Below are 21,083 nucleotides of genomic sequence, written 5' to 3' on the forward strand. Positions count from 1 at the left end.
TAGATTGCGAGCCTGTGGGCAGGAATTGGCTTATCTTCTAACACATGCACTTAGTGCTCAGGAAATTTTAGGTGACTTGTAAGTGCTAGTAATCAATCTATGTAACAGCAACAGTAGCAGCAGCATCATCAACAAATTAATGCCTGCAATGTGCATCAAAATGAGATAGGAGCATTGCTTACCTGATTGGGTCCAGTGTGAGTGCACTCTGCATTTTTATCACACCCACCATTATTCTCCACACAAGGATTGATTTCTTTATGTGACAAACACAACAGAGGAAAAAATGTGAGTACTGTTCTGATTCTGAGAGGCACTGCCAAATGAAAGCTACTAGTTTCCAATAATTCTTGCTTGCTGTTGCCCACTAGGATCCCCCTTGGTTTGGCTACAAGGGTAAAATAAGATTATGGTATTTGTAGCAGTTTGTGATGGCAATGCTATACTCCTTTCCTTGAAGGAGCTAAAGGACTTGCAGTCACATCAAAAGCCTGCAAGTTTTGTCAAATGTGTAAAGATTTTCTTATGCATGGAGATTTTATTTTTATTTTTACTTGGGGCCACTTTGAATCAAACCACCTTACATGTGAATTATGAAATGGTTCTGTCCTGTTAATACCTTCACTCTCTGAACATGTGAAACCATTACTGCATGATTAGAAAAAAAAATATTCCTAAGAGGTAAGGTTGTGACTCGTGACTCAGTTCAGAAAATCAGCAATCGCCCTAATCTCCAAGCAGCTAACTGTCTTAAAAAACAAAAACATTTATGGTTTACATGAGAATGTATCAATACATATATTATGTAGTCATGCTGCCTATTTATCAGTCTCTTAAGATCTTAAACTACAAAACAAGCACCTACCAAAGCAGACGATCCCATCTCCAGTGTAACCTGCATTGCAAAGACACACTCTGTTTCCTGGAGTGGTGCGTCTGCATTCTGCTTTGAGAGAACAACCTCCATTGCTGGTTTCACATGCATTGATAGCTGTGAAATAACAAAGAATATAAAGTATGGCTGCAATCCTCAAGCTGCTTTGGGTGATTTCAAATAGCATGCAGTAGCACACATAGGTTTGCCAGAAAAATACAACCATACAGTGGGGGCAAAGTGTTGATGTATGCTGTGTGTGACACCAAGTGGCAGTTTTGCTGAGAAAGAGAGAAGCACCGTTGGGGAACGTTCTCTGTGGGAACATTAGCTGCCTTGCTGTTTGCCTCTATCGACATCCTACCATTTGTTGGAGCGTGTGCAGAGTCCCCATTCAACACGCCAGCGGAGTGCGCCAATGGAACCAAAAAGCACCACAGTTTTAGGTAGGGTCAGTCCCTTTACTGACAGTACAACACAGTTCCCACAGCTTTTAGGTTATGTACAGTTGTAGTATACAGTCCTTCCAGCAGCATACAGCCTCCTTGCAGTGTTCCAGCACAGACTAGGCTCTGGCCAAGAGCAAACTTGCTTCCAAGACAAGTGGATTTCTACTTTAGATTGTGCTGAGTTACTCTCACATGCTTAACTAGTTTCAGGTGCAAGACAATTAGCCAGCACACCCAACTTAACCCTTTCCTGTCTTTTTTCCTCTGCGTGCATAGACCCTTATATATCAACACTATTTGCATATTTGCAAATAAAGAATATACTTTTTTAAAAAACATTGTAACCTTCAGTGCTCTCCCCTCTGAAGGGAGTACATGCCATACTGCTTCTGAAACTCCTCACCCCTCAAGGGAGTGGGGAGCAGACACCACACGTGACCACTTGTGAGCGGAACAGTCCTATTCACTGAACCAAATGGTGGTTCTGGTATTTTCCCAGCCTCCTGCCCCACCAGTTTCTTGTGAATGGGAGGCACAGTGAATATGGTATGTCAAATGGAAAAGGACAAAGTCTACTTGCCTGTACAATATGTCCCGTTCCCTTTAAACCCTGCTGCACACTTGCAGTATGCTCTGCCATAGGAATTGAGAAGGCAGCTGAGATGGAAAAAGGAAAGTAAAACAAAACTACTTATTTTGCAGCATCACCACTGCTTATTTCATACAACACTTTTTTCCCCAAAAGGTTGACCGACCCATGAAAGCAGATCTAAAATCTCTAAGGCAATCTTTAGAAAGCTGTATTTTCTAAAAACATAGCATGTGGGGCAAAAAACCAATCCTAACTTCATACACATTGTAGAATGTTTTACACAATTTTTGGTACAATATTCTCCAACGCATACCAAGCATATCATTTTATTTATTTTACTTTGTATAAAAGCATTTATATACTGCTTAATTTTTCAAAAATCTGTAAGTGGTGAGTTAAATTATAAGCAGGTCAGTAGCTTGAAATTTTATGTAATCTAACCTCTTAGAGAACTTTAAACTAGGATAATCAATTTCTAGTTGAGTTTTTTAAAGTGTCAGGTATGTCAAATTAGAGTGCCTGAAACTTATATGTTGCAGGGCAATTATGACAATTTCTATGCCAATTGTTGCTAGTCCATATGCGTTAACAGCTTAAATTTGGATACTGTTCCTGTGAATGACTACTGCAAAACTCCCATGCTGGTTGGTGCCTATTTTTGTCAAGCCCCCACCCTCTGTTTCAATGTTCGTGCTATAGTTGCTGGAGAAAGGTGTTATCTGAATGCAGCCTAAATATTATTAGATAGATTGCTGTCATACATACTTGGCACTGGTGTGGCAGGTACTGTTGCATTTATCACCTTTGATTTCTGCAGGAGGAAAATGACTTTGTTAGTCAACAGTATACAATCCCAATTTACCCTGCTCATCAGTTAGTCCCTTACCTTTCCTGGCGACGGTCACCTCCAGGCTTGACTACTGTAATTCGCTCTACGGGGGGCTGCCCTTGAAGTTGTCCCAGAAACTCCAGCGGGTGCAGAATGCTGCAGTGAGGCTCCTCACAGGGTCTCTGCCATGGGAGCTTATTCACCCAGTGCTTTTCCAGCTGCAATGGCTCCCGGTGGAGTACAGGGTCAGATTTAAGGTGCTGCTTTTGACCTTTAAAGCCCTTCACAGCCTAGGACCCTCGTACCTACGGGACCGCCTCTCCCGGTATGCCCCACGGAGAGCCTCAAGTTCCATAAATAGCAACATCCTAGTGGTCCCGGGCCCTAAGGAAGTTAGATTAGCTTCAACCAGAGCCAGGGGCTTTTCAACTCTGGCTCCGGCCTGGTGGAACGCTCTGCTTCATGAGGCCAGGGCCCTGCAGGATCCGATTTATTTCCACAGGACCTGTAAGATAGAGTTGTTCCGCCTGGCCTTTGGCTTGGAGCCAATTTGATTCCCTCCCTCCCTCTCTTTCTTTTTTCTTTTCCTTTCTCCTCCTGCGATGAGGCTACATTTTAATATTTTAAATAATGTTTCAATATTTTAATGTTGTATTTTAATGTTGTTTTTAAGTTGTAATCATTCAACTTGTTTTTATTATTGCTTGTTAGCCGCCCTGAGCCTGGCCTTGGCTGGGGAGGGTGGGGTATAAATAAAAATTATTATTATTATCAAAGAGTTGATCTATGCTTGCAGAATGGCTGATGCACAGACCACAGCAATGGTCTGATGCACAGATCAATTCAGAATGCGTGTCATGCTCTTTCTCAGAACTGCACTGAGTCTTTAAGGACAGTGTATATTTCATTAAAAAAAAACCAAAAACAAAAATTATCTACCCATCCAGAGGACTAAAGCACTGAGAGGGCTGAAGGTCTAAATTTGCAGACAGTGTCTTGGAAGGAATTTTGATGAACTGCAGACAATGGGACCAGAAAGAGTGAAGGCCTAATTTCAGGTTCACATTCAGCTGGTCTGAAAGAAAAGTGAACCTGCGCAGCTTCAGTGATGGTGCCTTCACTGCCTTGAGCTCTGAGTTTTAAATCTGCAGCCTCAAATGGTAGCTCAAAGTGATGGAGAGCAATCACACTTACCTTCATCGCATTTCACACCTCTCCAGCCAACATCGCATTCGCAAGAGCCATCGCCTTTAATATCATCGTTGCATTTCCCATGGATGCAAGGACACTCTAAGTGCAGAGAGGTGATGTTGTAAGGACTGCCCCAGCAGTAACAACAACTGGACTATGAAGGGAGGTCTGTCTTAACGTATTATTCCGACTTCCTTTCTTGCCTTAATATACTCAAACGGGCTTATTTGACTTAAAGCATGGCTCATATATTATATTTTGCAGATGCAAGAGCCTTTCCCATAAAGCAGAAAACACTACTGTACCAATATAGCACCTCAAGTGTACCACATTAAGATTTGTGTGATCAAGGGCTGCCCCTTTTCTTCAAAGCCACAATAAGCTTTGAAGAACCAGAGAGGTTTGCATTATGGCTAGTTACACAGGTCCATTTTTTGCATTTCAGTAGACTCTGATGCAAAGTGACCAGATCTGAAGTCCCCAGGCTAACATGCAGCTTGGAATGTAATGATCACTCGGATTTTATACTACTTTTGAATTTTGTGACTTGGTTCTTGGGACAACAACAAAACGGACCTAAATGTGTCTATTCCAAGTCAAAGAGAGGCAAGCAACTTAACTAGTTGTCTCAGTGGTCTGAAACCTGAAGTACCTTGATCACAGCCGGTGCCATATTTGCCCTTGATACATTTTTCACAGGCTACTCCCTCGAATCCTGCTTCACACTCACAAGTACCATTGCCATTGAGGCCATCTAAACAAATCCCATTTCCAAAGCAAGTGTTTCCAGCCAGTCCTGGACAAGGCTCGCACTGAGGGCCATAGAAGCCCGCACAACACTCCCTGGTCTGAAAAAGGAACAAACAAGGTAAGGCGAATGCAATTGCGTATAAGAGAATAAAAGAGAAGAGATGCCATAAAAGGACTATGAATTAAGGGAGGAACTCTTGAGCTGCCTTATTTATTGTGTGCTACAGTCTAAGATCAGCCACAGAGGCCCTCCTCACAGACCCACAAGTGGGTAATACGAGACAGGTTGGAATACGAGACAGGGCCTTTTCAGTGGTGGCCCCTAGCCTATGGAACTCCCTTCCCAAAGAGATAAGTTTAGTTCATTTTCTATTTTCTTTTAGGCACGACATAACAACTCTCCCCCCTTTGGTTAGGCAGCCAAACAACCTTAATTCTTATTGGTGACTTTCAGATTTGTAAGATGTCTAATTTGTATGTGGTTTTAATTATTGGATTGGTGATGTTGTTGCTTTATGGCACAAGCAGCCAATATGATGCCCTGCAGATATTGTTGGATATTATTTTTTCAACAACCCTTGGAGGGTTTTTTATTGTTGGATATTATTTTTTCAACAACCCTTGGAGGGTTTCACAGTGACTACCCTATGGCACTTTGTCTTTGGTTTTTGTTTTTCATACCAAGCTTCTTTGAAAGGACCATGTTGCTAAGAAATCACTTTAATAAAACAATTTCTCCCTACAGATACGACAGTCAGTTCTCAATGTTCTGTTTCTCTCCCACACCTCAACCCCCTTATATTCTATCAGTGTCATGATAGTATAACAGATATGCTTTGGATGGTAAAGAATACCCACAATTGTGCTTTTACTGCATTTTGGCTGGCACCCGTAGCGAAGGGAGAATCTTTCGGAATGGAGATACAAGCAGCTCACTTTCTTGTATTTCTGTACAAAAGAAGTGGACAGTTTTACACTTAAAACATTGCATCAAATTCAGCTAATGAATATCCCCTGAAATATTTTTCAATGGAAGACGCTAATTGAACATGCCCAAATCCTATTCAAAATTTACAGTCAATTAGCACAAATGGGCAAAATAACCTGACTCACAATAAGGCACTGACAAATGAATTATTCCCTTGAACTGAATAAATATACAAAGTTTAGAAACTTCGGAGAAAATCCAGCTCCCCCTGTAAATTCAGAGGTCACAATGAAGTTTGTTTATTATGTCCTATGGATTCTGCAGCCGCAGGAGGGAGTGGATTGTCTTCCATGGGTAATATCCTATACTGGGCATACTCAGGAGTAGACCCCCCCCCACACGCACAGTAGGGGTAGGAAATCTGTACCCTCTATATGCTGCCAGATTCCTGTTAGTCCTAGCATGAACGAATCAACAAGGCCACATGTGTTGTAGGCAGTAACAGTTCGTGGGGTGGGGGCACTCAGCTGACGTCCTGTCACTGATTGTGGCTTACAGTGAGGGAGAGGGGTGAGGTGGCAGCAAGATCAAGTGCCAGACTGGCTTTGCCACTGCATTTGCGCTGTGCTAATCTCACCACCACTCATCTCTCTTTAGGCAAGCCGTAGTGGCAACAGTGATGGGAGGTCAGGCAAGTGCCGTCATCCACTGCTGATTGTAATCCACCAACATCTGGAGGACCTTAAGTTCCTTACTACTTATTTATAGTAATTTAATTCTAAAATATTTACCAGTGGTGTAGTTCCAATAGGACAGCTAGGTACGGCCAAGCACGACAAACACTTTCCCTTGAAAACAAAGCAAACATATATTTTCAGAGGAAGGGACCACGATATATACTTGTGCAGGCCTTTGCACATGTCACAAATGCCTTAAGTGTGCAGAGGTTTGGCACCATCTATTTTTATCCAAATGAACCCTTGGGTGCACACTGACAATTTCCCCCCAATTTCATTAGTGCCTCCCACAATTGTTCCCTAAGGTTACATGTTGCGTGTTTTAACAATGGTAGCCTGACACCATTTAATTTATTCATCTCTAACCATTGACCATTTGTGCAAAAACCAGCAGAGGGAAAATGAAGGATATCGAGAGACCGAATGTGCCATTTCAATCCTTGATAGGCCATAAAATTGACCTGGTGCACTGCCTATAAACCTAATATTCCTCACAGGGCTGTTCTGAGGATAAACTAGGGAGGCAGGAGTAATATAAGCTGCCCTGAGCACCTTGCAAAAAAGGGTGGAATAAAAATGTCACAGCAAATATATTTAAACAAAGAGCTGCTAGCTTGGGAGTTTATTTGCAATGAAATTGACTCATTGATTGATTCACGTGCAAGTAGTTTGAAATGGCAAACTAGAGACCCTACTTGCAAGTAACTATACTAGCTTGACTTTTAACTTGCAAGCTTGAAGGGGGCAAACGTGTTTTGTATGCCATCTTGTGTTTATGTTGAAAGCAGCCTCTATGTTCAAACCCTGCTGCAACAGCCACAACTACTAGTAAAAGCAAGTATCTATGCTTGCTTTCCTTGCTTGCATCTCCTACATCCAGTAGAAATAGGGGGAAAGTAGGGAAGATCTTTGGACAAACCCTGGGATGGATTGATCAATGGCCTGATTAAGCAAAAGCCAGCTTCACATAGTACCATAGATACTTCTACTTGTCAGATCACTAAAGCTGTATAAAATCAGATCAAAGATTGTAGGGTTACGTGAAGGAGCCTTTTTAAAGGCTTCGGAACGGGGGACGGGGTGAGTGGCGCGGTGCTGAGAGTCTACTGCTTCTCCTGCGGAGTGAAGCCGCATGCCATGGTCGGAGAGCGCTGACTTCTTCTTGTGAACAATTGGACTTTAAAGCAGCAACCCGTGAGTAGTAGAGAAATTGGATTTCTAAAGAAAAAAAAAATTATTTTTTGAATCAGGCACGATTGGGGAAGATGCAAATAGGAAGTCCGTCTCCCCGTCTTGTAAATAATCTAAAGCAAGGACTAGCTAACTAAAGTCGAGAGGATTTTTTCCCTTTTATTGGGTAAAAGATATTAATTGCACGATTTGGCAGTTTAAGCAATTTTACTGGAGGATAAGAGCTAATTTTCGGAGCTGAGGCGCCGCCACCCCCCCGGACCCGGGAGTGATCCGTGAGAGAGCCTGTTGGAGAGATATTGAAGAGTTTGACAGCTGTCAAATTAGCTGTCAAGACAGAAAAAGCGAACTTTGTTTTCTATTGTCTCTGCTGGTTATATTTGTTACAATTGGGCTATACTTTGTTGAAAACAAGGAAGAACTGACACAAACTAACTTGATTGTTGGACTTGAACTGGAATGAATACTAAGTAACCAAAATCCCTCTAGAGGGGTTTTTGGGACATTACAAGAATGGCTGAAGGAGGCAAAACTCAAGCTAAATTGGACAGAGTTTTCTTTCTCTTGGGAAAGTTACAAGGCCAAATTGATGTTTTGGCTACCAACGTTGCAACTCTGGATTTAACAGTAAATAAGTTCATTGAATCTGATAAGGATTTGATCCAGGAAGCCCAAGCAGCTGGACAAGAGGAGAAATTTGAGAACTTTGAGAGTGTGGAGAAAGAGACACATGTTGTTTTTGAGGAAAAGGAAGGAGGAGATATAATGTTGCAGATGGCAAAGGAGAGCCAGAGGCCTGACATGATGGTTATAAAGGAAAATAAGAACTTGATGATGAAAATCTGGTCTGAATTGGTGATTGAAGAATGGAGAGATCTCTCTCTGTGGAGATCTAAAGACCCAAGGATTACAAATTTGGTTAAGGAGAAAGTTGGAGCTTTGGGGATATTTGGATTTGAAAGGAGTAAGAAACAAGATTTGGGCTCCACTTTTAAGCATGGAGGTCTGGCTGGAAGAAACATTGTCCTCATCGGGCTAGAGTATCTCCGAGATCTGGTGTTTAATATTAAGGACTATCAAAAAAAACGGCAGAGAGGAACTGAGAGACAATTAAGAGCCTTGGACGTGAGATCCCCAGGCTGATAGTAGATTAAGACTGATGGACATTTGTTGGGGATTGAAACCGGGAAAGGGGATGGGGCGGGGTTTGGGGATCCAAAGGGTGTATAGTTATAATTCGTCTTTTTATTTTTATTCTGTTTTGTTATTTGTATGAAAAATGGGGAATTCGTGGAAGGGAATTTGGGTCGACTTTAGAAAAAGGATTTAAGAATGAGTACTGATGTATAAATTTTGATGTTTATAAGGTAAAATCGGTTTTTTATAATGAATTAAACATAAAAAGGTTAAAAAATTGGGGATAAGAACTTGTTGAACTAACAATTTGAATTGGAATATAAGAAGGGGAGGTGTGGGGAAGTCAGGGAAATATGTTATTGAAAAATAAGGATTGTAAACTGTATATGTTTTTAATTTTTCTTTTTGGCTTTTTAATTTACTAAAATGGAAAATCTTCAATAAATATCTATTAAAAAAAAAAGATTGTAGGGTTAAATTAGTCAATGTATGTTAATGGACCGTATTGCCCTATATTGCATTCTACCAAACTGCAAAGTGAAGACTTATTTTCCTGGAGGACTCACTAAATAAAGATATGTTCTATATATTAATTATTTTTTCTTTAAAGAAATGAAAACACATCTAATGTATATAAACGTACACAAATGTACACAAACACACATAATATATACACAGATAGGCACTTACAGGTACTACCACAGTATTGTTGCTATCACATCTGTTCTTCTGGATTTCCATTACCCTTTCCAGTCCATGAATTATTCCTTTATCAGTTGCAACATTTGGGTACCTTAAGGGCGCCTCATTTATGTAGAGCTGCACACAATAGGTTATCAGTTTAGTACACACCAGGCGGACATACTTAAAGGATCATTTGTTGCATTAACTTTTACACAGCAAATATTATCTTGCTATTCCAGCAAGTGTAATAAAAGGCACTGCAGAGGAAAGAATTGAATTTGAAGCGTGCAGTTGAAAAAGGTCTCACGTTGCACATTAAGGGCTGCAGCTCAGTGAGAGCATGCAGAAGGCCCCAGGACCAGTCTGCAACATCTCCAAATAGGGCTGGAAGAGACCCTTGTCTGAAATCTGGAGAGCCGCTGGCAGTCACTGTGGAAAATACTGAGCTAGATGGACCAATTGTCTAACTCGTATAAGGCAGCTTCCTATGTACCCAATTCATCTTATTTCCCAAAGACCTTCCAACTCTGTTATCTATAAACATATGACTCTAGTTGTGTGCCTATCACTGTACATCAATCTGCACTGGCTGGCTGTGGGTGTGCAACTGTTTGGACTATCCATACTATTCAGCAGCAGATGCCACATTGGGGTGCCACTGGTCTCCTGACCTCCAGTTGGTTACGTCGCTGCTGCTGCTCACTGGGAAATACAGTGAGGGGGCAGCGATGTGACTGATTAAAGGACAGGTGAGTGACAGCAGCTGAACACACCTGCTGCTATTGATTCCACTCTTACCATTGCTCCTTTCCCGTTATTTCTTTCTCAAAACTTAGCAGTGCAATCCTATACTTGCCTACTCAGAAGTAACCCCAATTGCGTTCCCCAGTAAGTTTATATAGAACTGCAGCCTAAATGGCCAATTCTGATTTGTACAACTGAATAAAGCAAAGGAAAATTGTAAGTAGCTTGAATAAACATAACAAACTGTTCTTTTCACTTTAAGAAGGCCTTTATCTACCAGAGTTTCCCAAACTTGGGTCTCCTCTAACCAGCAAGACCAGTAGTTGGGCATGATGGGAACTGTAGCCCCCAAACAGCTGGAGACCCAAGTGTGGGAAACCCTGAATACTATCCAGAAAAGTCACCATCCCAAGAAAAATGCAGCTTCATAATTGCAACAACAGGGACCTTAAAACAGTTGACTCTAGTCAACGCCAGAAGTTAATGCTGATTCATTTGCTCTTAATCCCAATTTCTGAACTTTAACTCAAGTTCTTAGCTCAGCACTTAATGCATATGAGTAATGTTTACATATGGTGAATGGCCTCATTAGCTAGGGATGTAAATACAGTCCCATTATACCAATGAGTAAGCCTCACTATGTAAACTTATGATCCAGATCACTGAAAGCAATGAAGCTTTCCCTCCATTCAGTTACCCAGATGTAAATCTTTTCCCGGATGAGGTATTCAGATAAGCAGGCAGTTCCAAAAGCCAACATAATTATCGACAGGGTTTATACAAAGTACCTGGCCATCATGAATGATGAATCCCACTCTAAAGGACAATCCAAGCATGGTTTCCTTGAACATCCCATTATGCATATCATTCTTCAGCAGCTTCTCCTCTAAAATAACATGGTATCGGATCTGGTTTTCATCCTGCAGATTAAATTGATAATTTATGTTACATACTTGAGCAAGGTGTGGACTTCCAAGCTTTCTGTGACAAAAACAGATGCCAGCAGCAACCAGTAGACAAAGGATTTTATTATCAATTAGCTGTAGGTTGGAGCCAGACAATATATGTTTTAGAGAGTGGCTGCCGGGACATATAACACTGGTCCTAAAGGATCTTCTCTGGCTCCCAGTATGTTTACAAGCACAATTCAAAGTGTTGGTGCTGACCTTTAAAGCCCTAAACGGCCCCGTCCTGTATACCTGAAGAAGCATCTCCACCCCCATCGTTCAGCCTGGACAATGAGGTCCTCCTCCAAGAGTTTTCTGCTGGTTCCCTCACTGAGGGAAGCAAAGTTACAGGGAATCAGGCAGAGGGCCTTTTCGGTAGTGGCACTCTCCCTGTGGAATGCCCTCCCTTTAGATGTCAAGGAAATAAACAACTATCTGACTTTTAGAAGACATCTGAAGTCAGCCCTGTATTGGGAGGTTATTAATGCTTGATGTTTTAAAATATGTCGTGAGCTGCCCAGAGTGGCTGGGGAAACCCAGCCAGATGGGCGGGGTATAAATAAAAAATTACTATTATTATTTAAATTATTAACAGTGGCATGAAACAGGTATCATTTCGCATGGTATGAATGTGTATCCCATCATTGTATGGTAAATTAAATTTGTAGGGCTTCATTCTGCTTTTTAAACCTACAAACCCCATTTGACCATCTGCACTAGGGGAATGAGTGTGCACACAATGGATAATAAATATATAATAATAATAATAATAATAATAATAATAATAATAATAATGGCATGAGGCGGGCTCTGCTCACAGCCCCTGCTATGCAGAGCTAAAAGTGTAGAAGAATCAGCAAAGGTTCACATAGAACAGGCATCCCCAAACTCAGCCCGTAAATGTTTTGGGACTACAATTCCCATCATCCCTCACCACTTGTCCTGTTAGCTAGGGATGATGGGAGTTGTAGTCCCAAAATATCGGGAGGGCCGAGTTTGGGGGTGCCTGACATAGAATAATGTTGTATATCACACCACAGCACTTCCTTTAAGTGAGCAGCCTTTTTGCATTTTTAGTTTTTTCTTAAAGCACCAACCATGCAGCAAGAGAAACAGTTGCAAATATGCCCTGATAAAAAGTTTGGAAACCAATACATACCAGGGAGCTTAACTGTTTGTTCTTGAGGTAGGTTTCAATGGCACTGTTGCTTGGGGCAAAAATGGTATAAGTGGTAGCAGCTTCTATTTCACTTGCCAGATTATATTGCTGTTGTAAAGAGATAAATGCGTTGTTTTTTTAAAAATGGACTTTTACCTATTATCTGCATGGCAGTTCAAATAAAAGCATGGATACATGCAATAATGCATGGCACTTCTCAAAAAGGCATGAAGACTTACAATAACGTAACCCCTGAAAATGGAGTAATCTGGCATCTGTTCTAAGCGGGCAAGCAGTTTGGGCAATGTGCCACTGACTCCCCGAAGGGGTGTCAGAACCTGCAAACAAAAACACAAGGCCAATTTTAAACAGCAGGCACAGTAGCGCAAAGCATTTAAAACAACATCAACAATATAAAAAGAAAAGAATTTTGAGAAACTATATTTTTTTCCGTTTTACGTGATGTTCAGTGGCCAATCTAGAGGGAGGGAGGGAGGGAAGGAAGGGGAAAAACACCAACTCAATATTTTAAACATTTAGTATTTTTTTTTTACCTCAGTTTCCTAACTATTAATAATAAGGAAGCAAATACCTTATCAATTACATGTATAATCCCATTTGTTGCTGCAATATCACCTGCTACGATGTTGGCTCCATCAACAGAAAAATTCTGGAAAGCAAGGGGGGGGGGACCATTTATGTAAATAAAACTACCAGGTTTCAAATCACAGCTGGCTTAGGACCTGTGATCTCTCAGGCCCAAAAGCCAAATGCAGCCTTCCAGGTCTCTCTGTGAGGCTCTTGGAAGACTCCCCTGATTTATGCCCCACCCCCAGAGCCTTTGCCAAGCATTTTCCAAAACAATATGACAGCTGAAACACATTTGAAATTCACATGTCTCCAATTTTTGTGATGTAGTTCTCCAAATAGTGTTTACAAACATTCACATATTAGGGGAAAGTGTGCATTCAGATGAATACACATAGTGAAAATACCGCGCAGAAATGCATTGTACTTGGAGAAATTGCCTGCAAAAACGTGTGACTAGTCAGAATTACATACAAAAATGTGTTTATTGGGGGAAATTAACATTGAAATTCTTCAATGAAGATTCTTTTTTCCTTTTTTAAAAAAGCAGATTGCTGCAGAAATGTGGAGAACTGAAATTCAGATTGGAAAAATGAGAAACAGAGAACAGGAACTAACAGCCCCTTCCATACCTACCACTAGATAAAAACCACACTCATAGTGTCTGAGGCCCATACTACCGAGTTCTTACTCCCTTGCTCAAAACAGGGGCATATTCAAACACAAGATGATATCTGATTAGCACATTTCTCTTGGCACACATAAGAACAGCCTGTGAGTGAGAGTACAGGTGAACTTACTCCACTTTCTTTGGACAAAGCCAGGAAGTTTCCAAGCAGAGATGTTGCCAGCCCATTGGATGACGACAAGGTTTGGAGGTCAGAAACTGTGTATGCTCCCCGTAATACATGGTGCCTAACAGAAATGCAAGTTAGGTTCAAGGGACGTGAAAGTTATGGCTGCTCAGATTTTCCTACAACAGAAACCCAATTCTCTTTCAAACACCATTTGAACCAGGAGCAGCTAATATGTTAATAGGTTAGGAGGTGCTTCCCTTTCCTACACAGCTGCTGGCAATTTGTTTCCTGGAACTATTTGGGAGGGACCAATTACATAGTCCCTAATCTTCCTCCATGCCACCTGAGTGACGGAGAATCTGCTGCTCCTCCACATGCCGTTGGGAGTTCAGTAACTCTATTGGCTACATTGGCTGGGGCTGATGGGAAATGGAGTCCAACTGCATCAGCAAGGCCCCATCCCTGGTATAAACAATGCAGGTGAGTGGCTTCCTTGCCATTGCTGTCAATATATAGATTGCTATTCAGTCAGGTGGCTAACATGTAAAGCTGAACAATACTCCTCCAACTTTCATAGTTGTGTAGAAGATAGCTGCTGTGTTTATTTCAGCATTGGAAACCAGAATCACTTCTCTGATTGTGGAGTAGATGGAGCAGCTATTGCGTAACCAGTGGATATATGGCAGTTGCATTGTCATTATGAATGTAGGAGGAGTTGTGCCCTGGATTCAAATCAAGACACCAGTGAAAACTCACTGGATGAAGGAGGCCCTTGCCCCAGCCACAAAAAAATCACAGGATGCAGGACAAGTATTAGGGGCTGGAAGACTGGTACAGAAGGGGTTGTGGGTATTTTACCTAGTTTTCTTAAGTGAGTTAATTTTTTTTAGCACTAGCTCTTAATGTGTAAACCTCGGCTCTGATCATGCCCCTTGGTACAGAAGGCTATCACAATAATTAAGAAGACAATTCCGGTAAAGGATAAAGTACTTTATAAAAGCATTTAAATGGAATGGCCAGGGTGAAAAAATGTTTGACATACTTTATTAGAGTTTGGATGTTGTTTTTTGACATCCAGAAATTTCTCTCCTCTTGGTCCATGTTCTGAATTGCTTGCTGAGAAGGCACAAGGAGGGTTAGATTTGCTGCATTTGCCAGTAGTGTCTTCACTGCAGCTGCCTAAATCACAAGACAAAACACATTGCCATTAATTTGTTAATATTGTAAGCTCTTCTATAGACCAGCATCAGTCTTTGGCTGTTGCCAACAGTGGAAGGACTTCATCTTCTGAAAAGGAGTCTAGTTATCAGGTTCAGAAAAGGGCAAGCAAAAATCCTCTGTGGGGATAGAGTAAATTCCCTATGAGGAATGCTAGTTTTTTGTTTTAATTTTGAAAAAGGTAAGAAGGGACGTGATCGAGGCGTATAAAATTATGCATGGTGTGTGGAGAAAGCAGAAATACATTTTTCTCCCTCTCTTATGATACTAGAACTCAGACATCCAGTTAAGCTGGATGTTGGAAGAATCAAAAGGACAGGCAAAAGGAAGAGCTCCTTCACTCCCACAAAAAGTTGGTTGGCCACCAACTTGGAAGGCTTCTAAAGAGGATTAAACAAGATTCATGGAAAACAAGGCTATCGGTCGCTACTAAGCTAGCCATTGTGGCAATGATCTACCTCCACTGTCTGAGGCAGCAGGCCTCTGAAAACCAGCAGCTAGGAACCACAAGTGGGGAGAGGGCTGTTGCGCTCAGGTCCTGATTTCAGGCTTCCCATTGGCATCTGCTTGGACACCCTGAGAACAGGACGCTGAACTAGATGGGCTTTTGGCCTGAGCCATAAGGCTCTTCCTTTGTTCATGAGCAAACAAACACGTTGCAACCCAGAGGCTGGCTGAGGGGGTCTTTGAAATGTGCATAATTGCTGTCCCATCGGTAGGGCAGCACTGAGGAAAGCTCTGCTGATGCAGATGTACTACGTGTAATGGGAGGACTACATTTGTATCTCTCCTTGTTTCCCTGGCATGGCCCTACAGCTGGCATAGTTAACTTCCCTCCCACTAGTGTTAATAAGGGCCAAATGGGGAAATTAATGTTTGTCCGGGGGAGGGGTGTGTGAAGTGACCCCCTCCTGTCCTGACCATAGCTGACAACGTTTCCCCTTTTTTAAAAGGGAAATTCCCTTATTCCGAATAGGATTCCTCGCAAGAAAAGGGAAAAGTTGACAGCTTATGGTCCTGACTGCGTCTCATGCCAGTAGGGTATAGGAAGTGGCAGCAGCTGCGCCACAGATTCTCTCCCTGCCCACCCTCCACAGGAATTGCTCTGGTCGTGTCTTTCAATATATTTTTAGAAGAGGTACTCACACCAACCCACTCATTAAATCCAGCTGCTTCCGACAGAGAAGACAATTCCTGAGCAGAGAGAGAAAGAAAGATAAATGACATGTACAGATGGCCCACAGCTTAGTGGATGAGCCCATGCTTTCCAAGCACATGGTGTCAGTTTGAAGTCCCTGGCATCTCCTGTTCTGCAACAATGGAATATTTTGCATCTCATTTGTATGAAGATGTAAGATGACAGCTGGTATATCGCTAATGCTTCATCTGTAAGATGCTTTTCTATAGTTAACAGTTGCTGTGAATTAACCTGAGCCACACCCATCACTTGTTCCAAGTGATGGCACTTGGAACCTCATTGGTACTGTAAATTTGCTTTTGCAGTTCTTCCCCCAGATTTTATGTATATGTGAGTTAACATGGTAGTTATTGAAAACAGCTATACCTATTGTGGTGCTGGTTGTATTCATTTTTAGGATGTATTGCATGTACTTTAGATATGATAAAGGCAATTTTATTTAATTATATCACCTTGCTCTTAATTGACATGATACTGTTTCCTGGCAAATAAAGCATAAAAACAGTGAGTATAAACTTCCTCTAAGAAGGGGTATTTGTGCCAGGTGCCTCTGTTACATGGTGGCATTTGTAATGTAGAAGCTGAGATTATTGGTCATAATCATTTAGGCAAGTGTTAGATTCCTACGCACCTCCGCTGCATTTCCATAGCATATGCTGCCGTCTCCCTCATAGCCCTTCGTACACACACATTCCCAGACTCCAGAAGATGTGAACTGACAAACAGCCTGTTAGAACAGGGAAAAAATAATCAAACACCTAGCCACCTGTGTATTCTTCCCAATGCAATATGGTTTTGCAGCATGAAAGGTTTGTGCGCTTACATAACTGGTGGGGCCCTACTTCCCGATTTCTTCTGAACAAATACTTAAAAGTACACTTTTGGGTGTTTCCAGACTGTTTTGCAGGAAGGATTCAAGTGCATACTGGAACTTTAGTTTTGCATTGTAACAGTGGGCTAAACAATTCTGTCACCCTAGTGCAACAGATTCACTTTAAAGAAGAACCTGGCATTTTGCAGTTTGGAAAGTGATGAGGAAATGCATTGAAAAGTGTGTGACAAACTAATTAATACCAGGAAGACCAACACCCAACAAACAAATCAGAATAAATGCAAACTAATGTTCATTGTTGTGTAACTGCCCACAAACAAGTTGGAACAAATGTTCAGTAAACATTATAACCTCTGCATAAGCTTTGCGCAAGAAAATCAAGATCAATACTAAAAAAAAGATATTTAGAGGTGACCTTTGCTTAAGTGCCAGTGAAATCAACTAATTAACATCGAGTGTACAGTTATCTACATGGGAAGCAAAGCCACTGTAAAGTAAATCCTTTTAATTCAAATACACTAATTAAGGTGTTAGTTGCAAGAATTATTCAGCTAATGCTTAGAGCTCTATTATAAGATTGGGAGGGGAGGAATAATCAGCCTGTGTTTTGAAAGCCACTGTTCTGTTTTGTCTCAACAGTGTCTGCACAGAAGTACTCAGTGAATTATTGTTTGTTTGCCCTGCTCTTTGGATAACAGTTGTTAATTTAGGGCTACTGCAAATGTGGCATTCATCCTATATTGGTAATACCTCTGTACAAAGTGCCAGAGAGGGAGGTGACCTGTCAGATAAATTTTAAGTGAGACTTTTCTATTGCCACTTGATAAATAAGAAGGGGAGGTGGTGAGGCAGAGTTCAAGGACTTGTGTGGTTTGCAGAGTTGGCAGGAGGCATCTAGACCACATCATGCTGCTGAATGTTTTTGTTTAGAATATAGCTTGCTTTGACCAAACCCAATCTGATATCAAACCATGGAGTCCTAAATTGATCCCAAGTCTCTCCAGTGCAAGTTCAGCATTAAAGATGGAAAGATCTGTCAGTTTCTGTTCTCTCTGTTGTTTATTTTTCCAGTCTTAAATTCAGTTCTCCACATTTTTGAAGCAATTTGAAATTTAGTTTTCTTTAAATCCTCATCCTTCAGCATTTTAATGCAAATTTCTCCTAATAAACATATGTTTGTATGTAGTTTTGACTAATGTTACATTTTTGTAAGCATTTTCCCTAATACAATGCATTCTTGTATGATATTTTCATTAATATGCACATTTCTATTCCCATTTAATGCACATTTTACCCCTATATATGTGTGTGCACTTTTGTAAACATAGGCATTGTAAAATATCTGAATTTTGTAAATGTTGAAGGGTTCCTTGTTTCTGTTCTCTGGAACATGCAAATGTGATAGGTTTGACTTTAAATGCAAACTGACTTGAATTTCTCCCCTTTCCCTGTTCAGCACCGTTGTATCACATGAGGCTTGTTCTCAATCTGAACAGGCTGTTTGTCAGTCATGTAAGAGGTGGGCACACTGAGATATGAATCTACCATGTTAAATGGCAGGGGTAGAATGACTACCTGTTTGCTTGAAAAAGTATGCCTCTCTAAAAAGAATGAGGAGCAATGAGGCCTTCAACAGAGTGCATTGTTGGTTGTGAAATTTTTACTCTAAACCAGTGGTGGGGAATCTGTGGCCCTACCTAAGTTGCTGGACTACAACTCCCATCATCCCTGGCTGGTAACCACACTGACTGTAATGCTGGAAGCTGGAGTCCAGCAACATCTGAAGGCATATAGGGTCTGGCATACAGGGCCTCCATGCTGGCTGTAAACAATCTCCCACAATCACAAACATGCATAATTTCAATTAAGGTGTAAAATTTACTAATATAAGTTCTCCAGGGGTAAAGTGACAGCCACTGGCAGCCTCATTACTGTGATCCCACAGGACACAGTAAGTGTGTTCTTGAGGATACAGCACCATATTACTAATCGGCTGGAGCTGAGAGTGAATTGTTTGACAATAATTAGCATCCCAAAATCTACTATACTGATGCTAAAACACAAAATTTAATTAAGTTGTAAGGACTAGAGAGCCTCAAAGTTAGACCCATTGAGAGTAAAATGTTAGTGATTCTCTGAAAAATAATATAATGCTTATTTTAGTATATCTTTATTATAAAAACCTTTGCAGAGCTTGGAATATTTTGTAAAGTGAATTACTCACCAGTGGATGGCACTTTCCATTTTGTTCTGAACAAGAGTTTATCAGTTCACATTCATATCCATTTCCTCGAAATCCCTCCTTACATTCACAATCATTCTGTATTGTAGGGGGAATATGAAATAAAATTATTCACTTGAACTGTTCACTCCTATGCAACCTCTGTCAATAAAAGTTTAAAATGAAGCCATGCCAGGCTCCTTTGGGTGGAAGGATGGGATAAAAATTTAATAAATAACCTAACCTAACATAAAGTGCAATAGTGTCTGTTCAGTAGATGATGCTTGAAGTCAACTCTGGGCATCATCTTTAAAATCCTAGACAGTTTAGAACCAGGGTACCTAAACAACCACCACATCCCCCGTGAGCCTTCTGTGCACTCAGGCAATCAGGGCAGCTCCTTGTCTCTGTTTGGCCACTGTCAGATGCCAGGTTGGTGGGTATGTGAGAATCAGGGCATAGTAACTCACCAATTCTGGAACATCCTTCCCCAAGAGAACCACCATATCCCCTTGATTATGGTGTTTTCAAATTATTTATTGTCAATGAATCTATGGGCTTGGTTGATTTCTGGATTGTGTGTTTAAAAAACACTTGATGGTTTAAGATTGCTTTTAACAACCTAACAAATGTGATGTTAAAGACAGGCTCAGTAAACAATTTGGCAACCGGAAGCTTGGGGAATCAGAATGAAGAATAATAGCCATGAGTCATGGTTTTTGAACATCTCGGCTGCAGAACATTTTGGAAGCTGAATGCTGAAGACCCAGAGGTGTTTCTGTTTTCGAACATGCCTCAGAAGTCAAGCGGCTTCCGAGGTGTGTTTCTCAATTTTCCCCATCGAACTTGCTGGCAGCCCTTTGATCCTTGGTTTTTTAATGTTTTGGAAGTCAAACGGACTTCCAGAATGGATTATGTTTGAAAAGCGAGATTCCACTAAAATAAAAATATCAGGGCCAACCCAGCCATTAGGCAGGGTGAGGCCTCTGCCTTAGGTAGCAGAAGCGCCTGAGGCAGCACCCTGCGGGTGCCCCACCTGCCCCACCACTTCCTCTAGTGCTGGAGAAGTGGACCCAACATTGGCCCCGATCTGGGGTGAGATCTGTGCAAGATCTCCCTCCAGATAGGTGCAATCTTGCCAGAAACTGGTGCCGATGGTGTCACTGCTTCTCCATCAGCATCAGATGCAGCAGGGGGCATGGTGGCAGCAGCAGAGTGAGTAGTGGAGGCAGTGGTGGCAACAGCAGTGGCAGGTGGGGTGGTGGTGGAAGTGGTGGCCACAGTGGCAGGACGGCATTCAATATATGCGCTAATGAACGAGCTAATAACTGCATGTCAATGGATTGCATTATTACCGCAAAACTCAAGAACCAGTTTATTAACTATTGAGCTCATTGGCTGCCGTTGCTGTTGCTACCACATAGAGAAAGATTACAGAAGATTCGCACAGTGCAGAAGTTAAGGAAGAGGCAGTTTTAACTCACCTGACCAGGACCTATATATAGGCAAGTAGCATTACTATGACAGCCTCCAAAATTTGGCAACAGGCAGTTGTTGATTTCTGAACAGTCTTTGCCATTTCCTGTCCATCCTGGCTGGCACACACACTCATGGGTCCCAGGGCCAGTCTTAACACATTCCGCCTGCAGGTATATTGAAAGGACATGCCAGAGTTACAGCCTGTGCATTGTATTGTGGGAAGGACAGAGTTCAGGGGAAGATTCTGCATGTTTATTTTAGTAATATAGACCAATGTGGACAGGTGAATATTTCACCCACAATTTCTGCGGCCTAAATCTAATTACAGTGGTGCCTCGCAAGACGAAATTAATCCGTTCCACGAGTCTCTTCGTCTTGCAGTTTTTTCGTCTTGCGAAGCACGGCTATTAGCGGCTTAGCGGCTATTAACAGCTTAGTGGCTATTAACGGCTTAGCGGCTTTAAGAAAAAGGAAACAAACTGGCAAGACATTTCGTCTTACGAAGCAAGCCCATAGAGAAATTCGTCTTGCGGAACGA

The 21,083-nt window shown here is 41.5% G+C and overlaps 1 protein-coding gene across 1 annotated transcript in view; it reads right to left on the reverse strand.

Annotated features, from left to right (window-relative positions):
• Window positions 1-21,083, reverse strand: part of STAB2 (stabilin 2) — an 84,093-nt gene that overhangs the window by 32,529 nt on the left and 30,481 nt on the right. The window contains exons 25-43 of the mRNA XM_082240307.1: window positions 20,551-20,709; window positions 19,070-19,165; window positions 16,645-16,740; window positions 15,962-16,009; window positions 14,640-14,776; window positions 13,601-13,715; window positions 12,805-12,882; window positions 12,452-12,550; window positions 12,213-12,320; window positions 10,895-11,026; window positions 9,369-9,497; window positions 6,405-6,461; window positions 5,544-5,633; window positions 4,588-4,783; window positions 3,939-4,034; window positions 2,681-2,726; window positions 1,904-1,980; window positions 866-991; window positions 183-256 (exon numbers count right to left, since the gene is read on the reverse strand). Coding sequence (XP_082096433.1) covers window positions 183-256; window positions 866-991; window positions 1,904-1,980; window positions 2,681-2,726; window positions 3,939-4,034; window positions 4,588-4,783; window positions 5,544-5,633; window positions 6,405-6,461; window positions 9,369-9,497; window positions 10,895-11,026; window positions 12,213-12,320; window positions 12,452-12,550; window positions 12,805-12,882; window positions 13,601-13,715; window positions 14,640-14,776; window positions 15,962-16,009; window positions 16,645-16,740; window positions 19,070-19,165; window positions 20,551-20,709 — 1,959 coding nt within the window. The remainder of the gene's footprint in view (window positions 1-182; window positions 257-865; window positions 992-1,903; window positions 1,981-2,680; window positions 2,727-3,938; window positions 4,035-4,587; window positions 4,784-5,543; window positions 5,634-6,404; window positions 6,462-9,368; window positions 9,498-10,894; window positions 11,027-12,212; window positions 12,321-12,451; window positions 12,551-12,804; window positions 12,883-13,600; window positions 13,716-14,639; window positions 14,777-15,961; window positions 16,010-16,644; window positions 16,741-19,069; window positions 19,166-20,550; window positions 20,710-21,083) is intronic.

This window comes from Podarcis vaucheri (genome assembly GCF_965113315.1).
Source record: "Podarcis vaucheri genome assembly, chromosome: 10".
Taxonomy (NCBI): Eukaryota; Metazoa; Chordata; class Lepidosauria; order Squamata; family Lacertidae; genus Podarcis; species Podarcis vaucheri.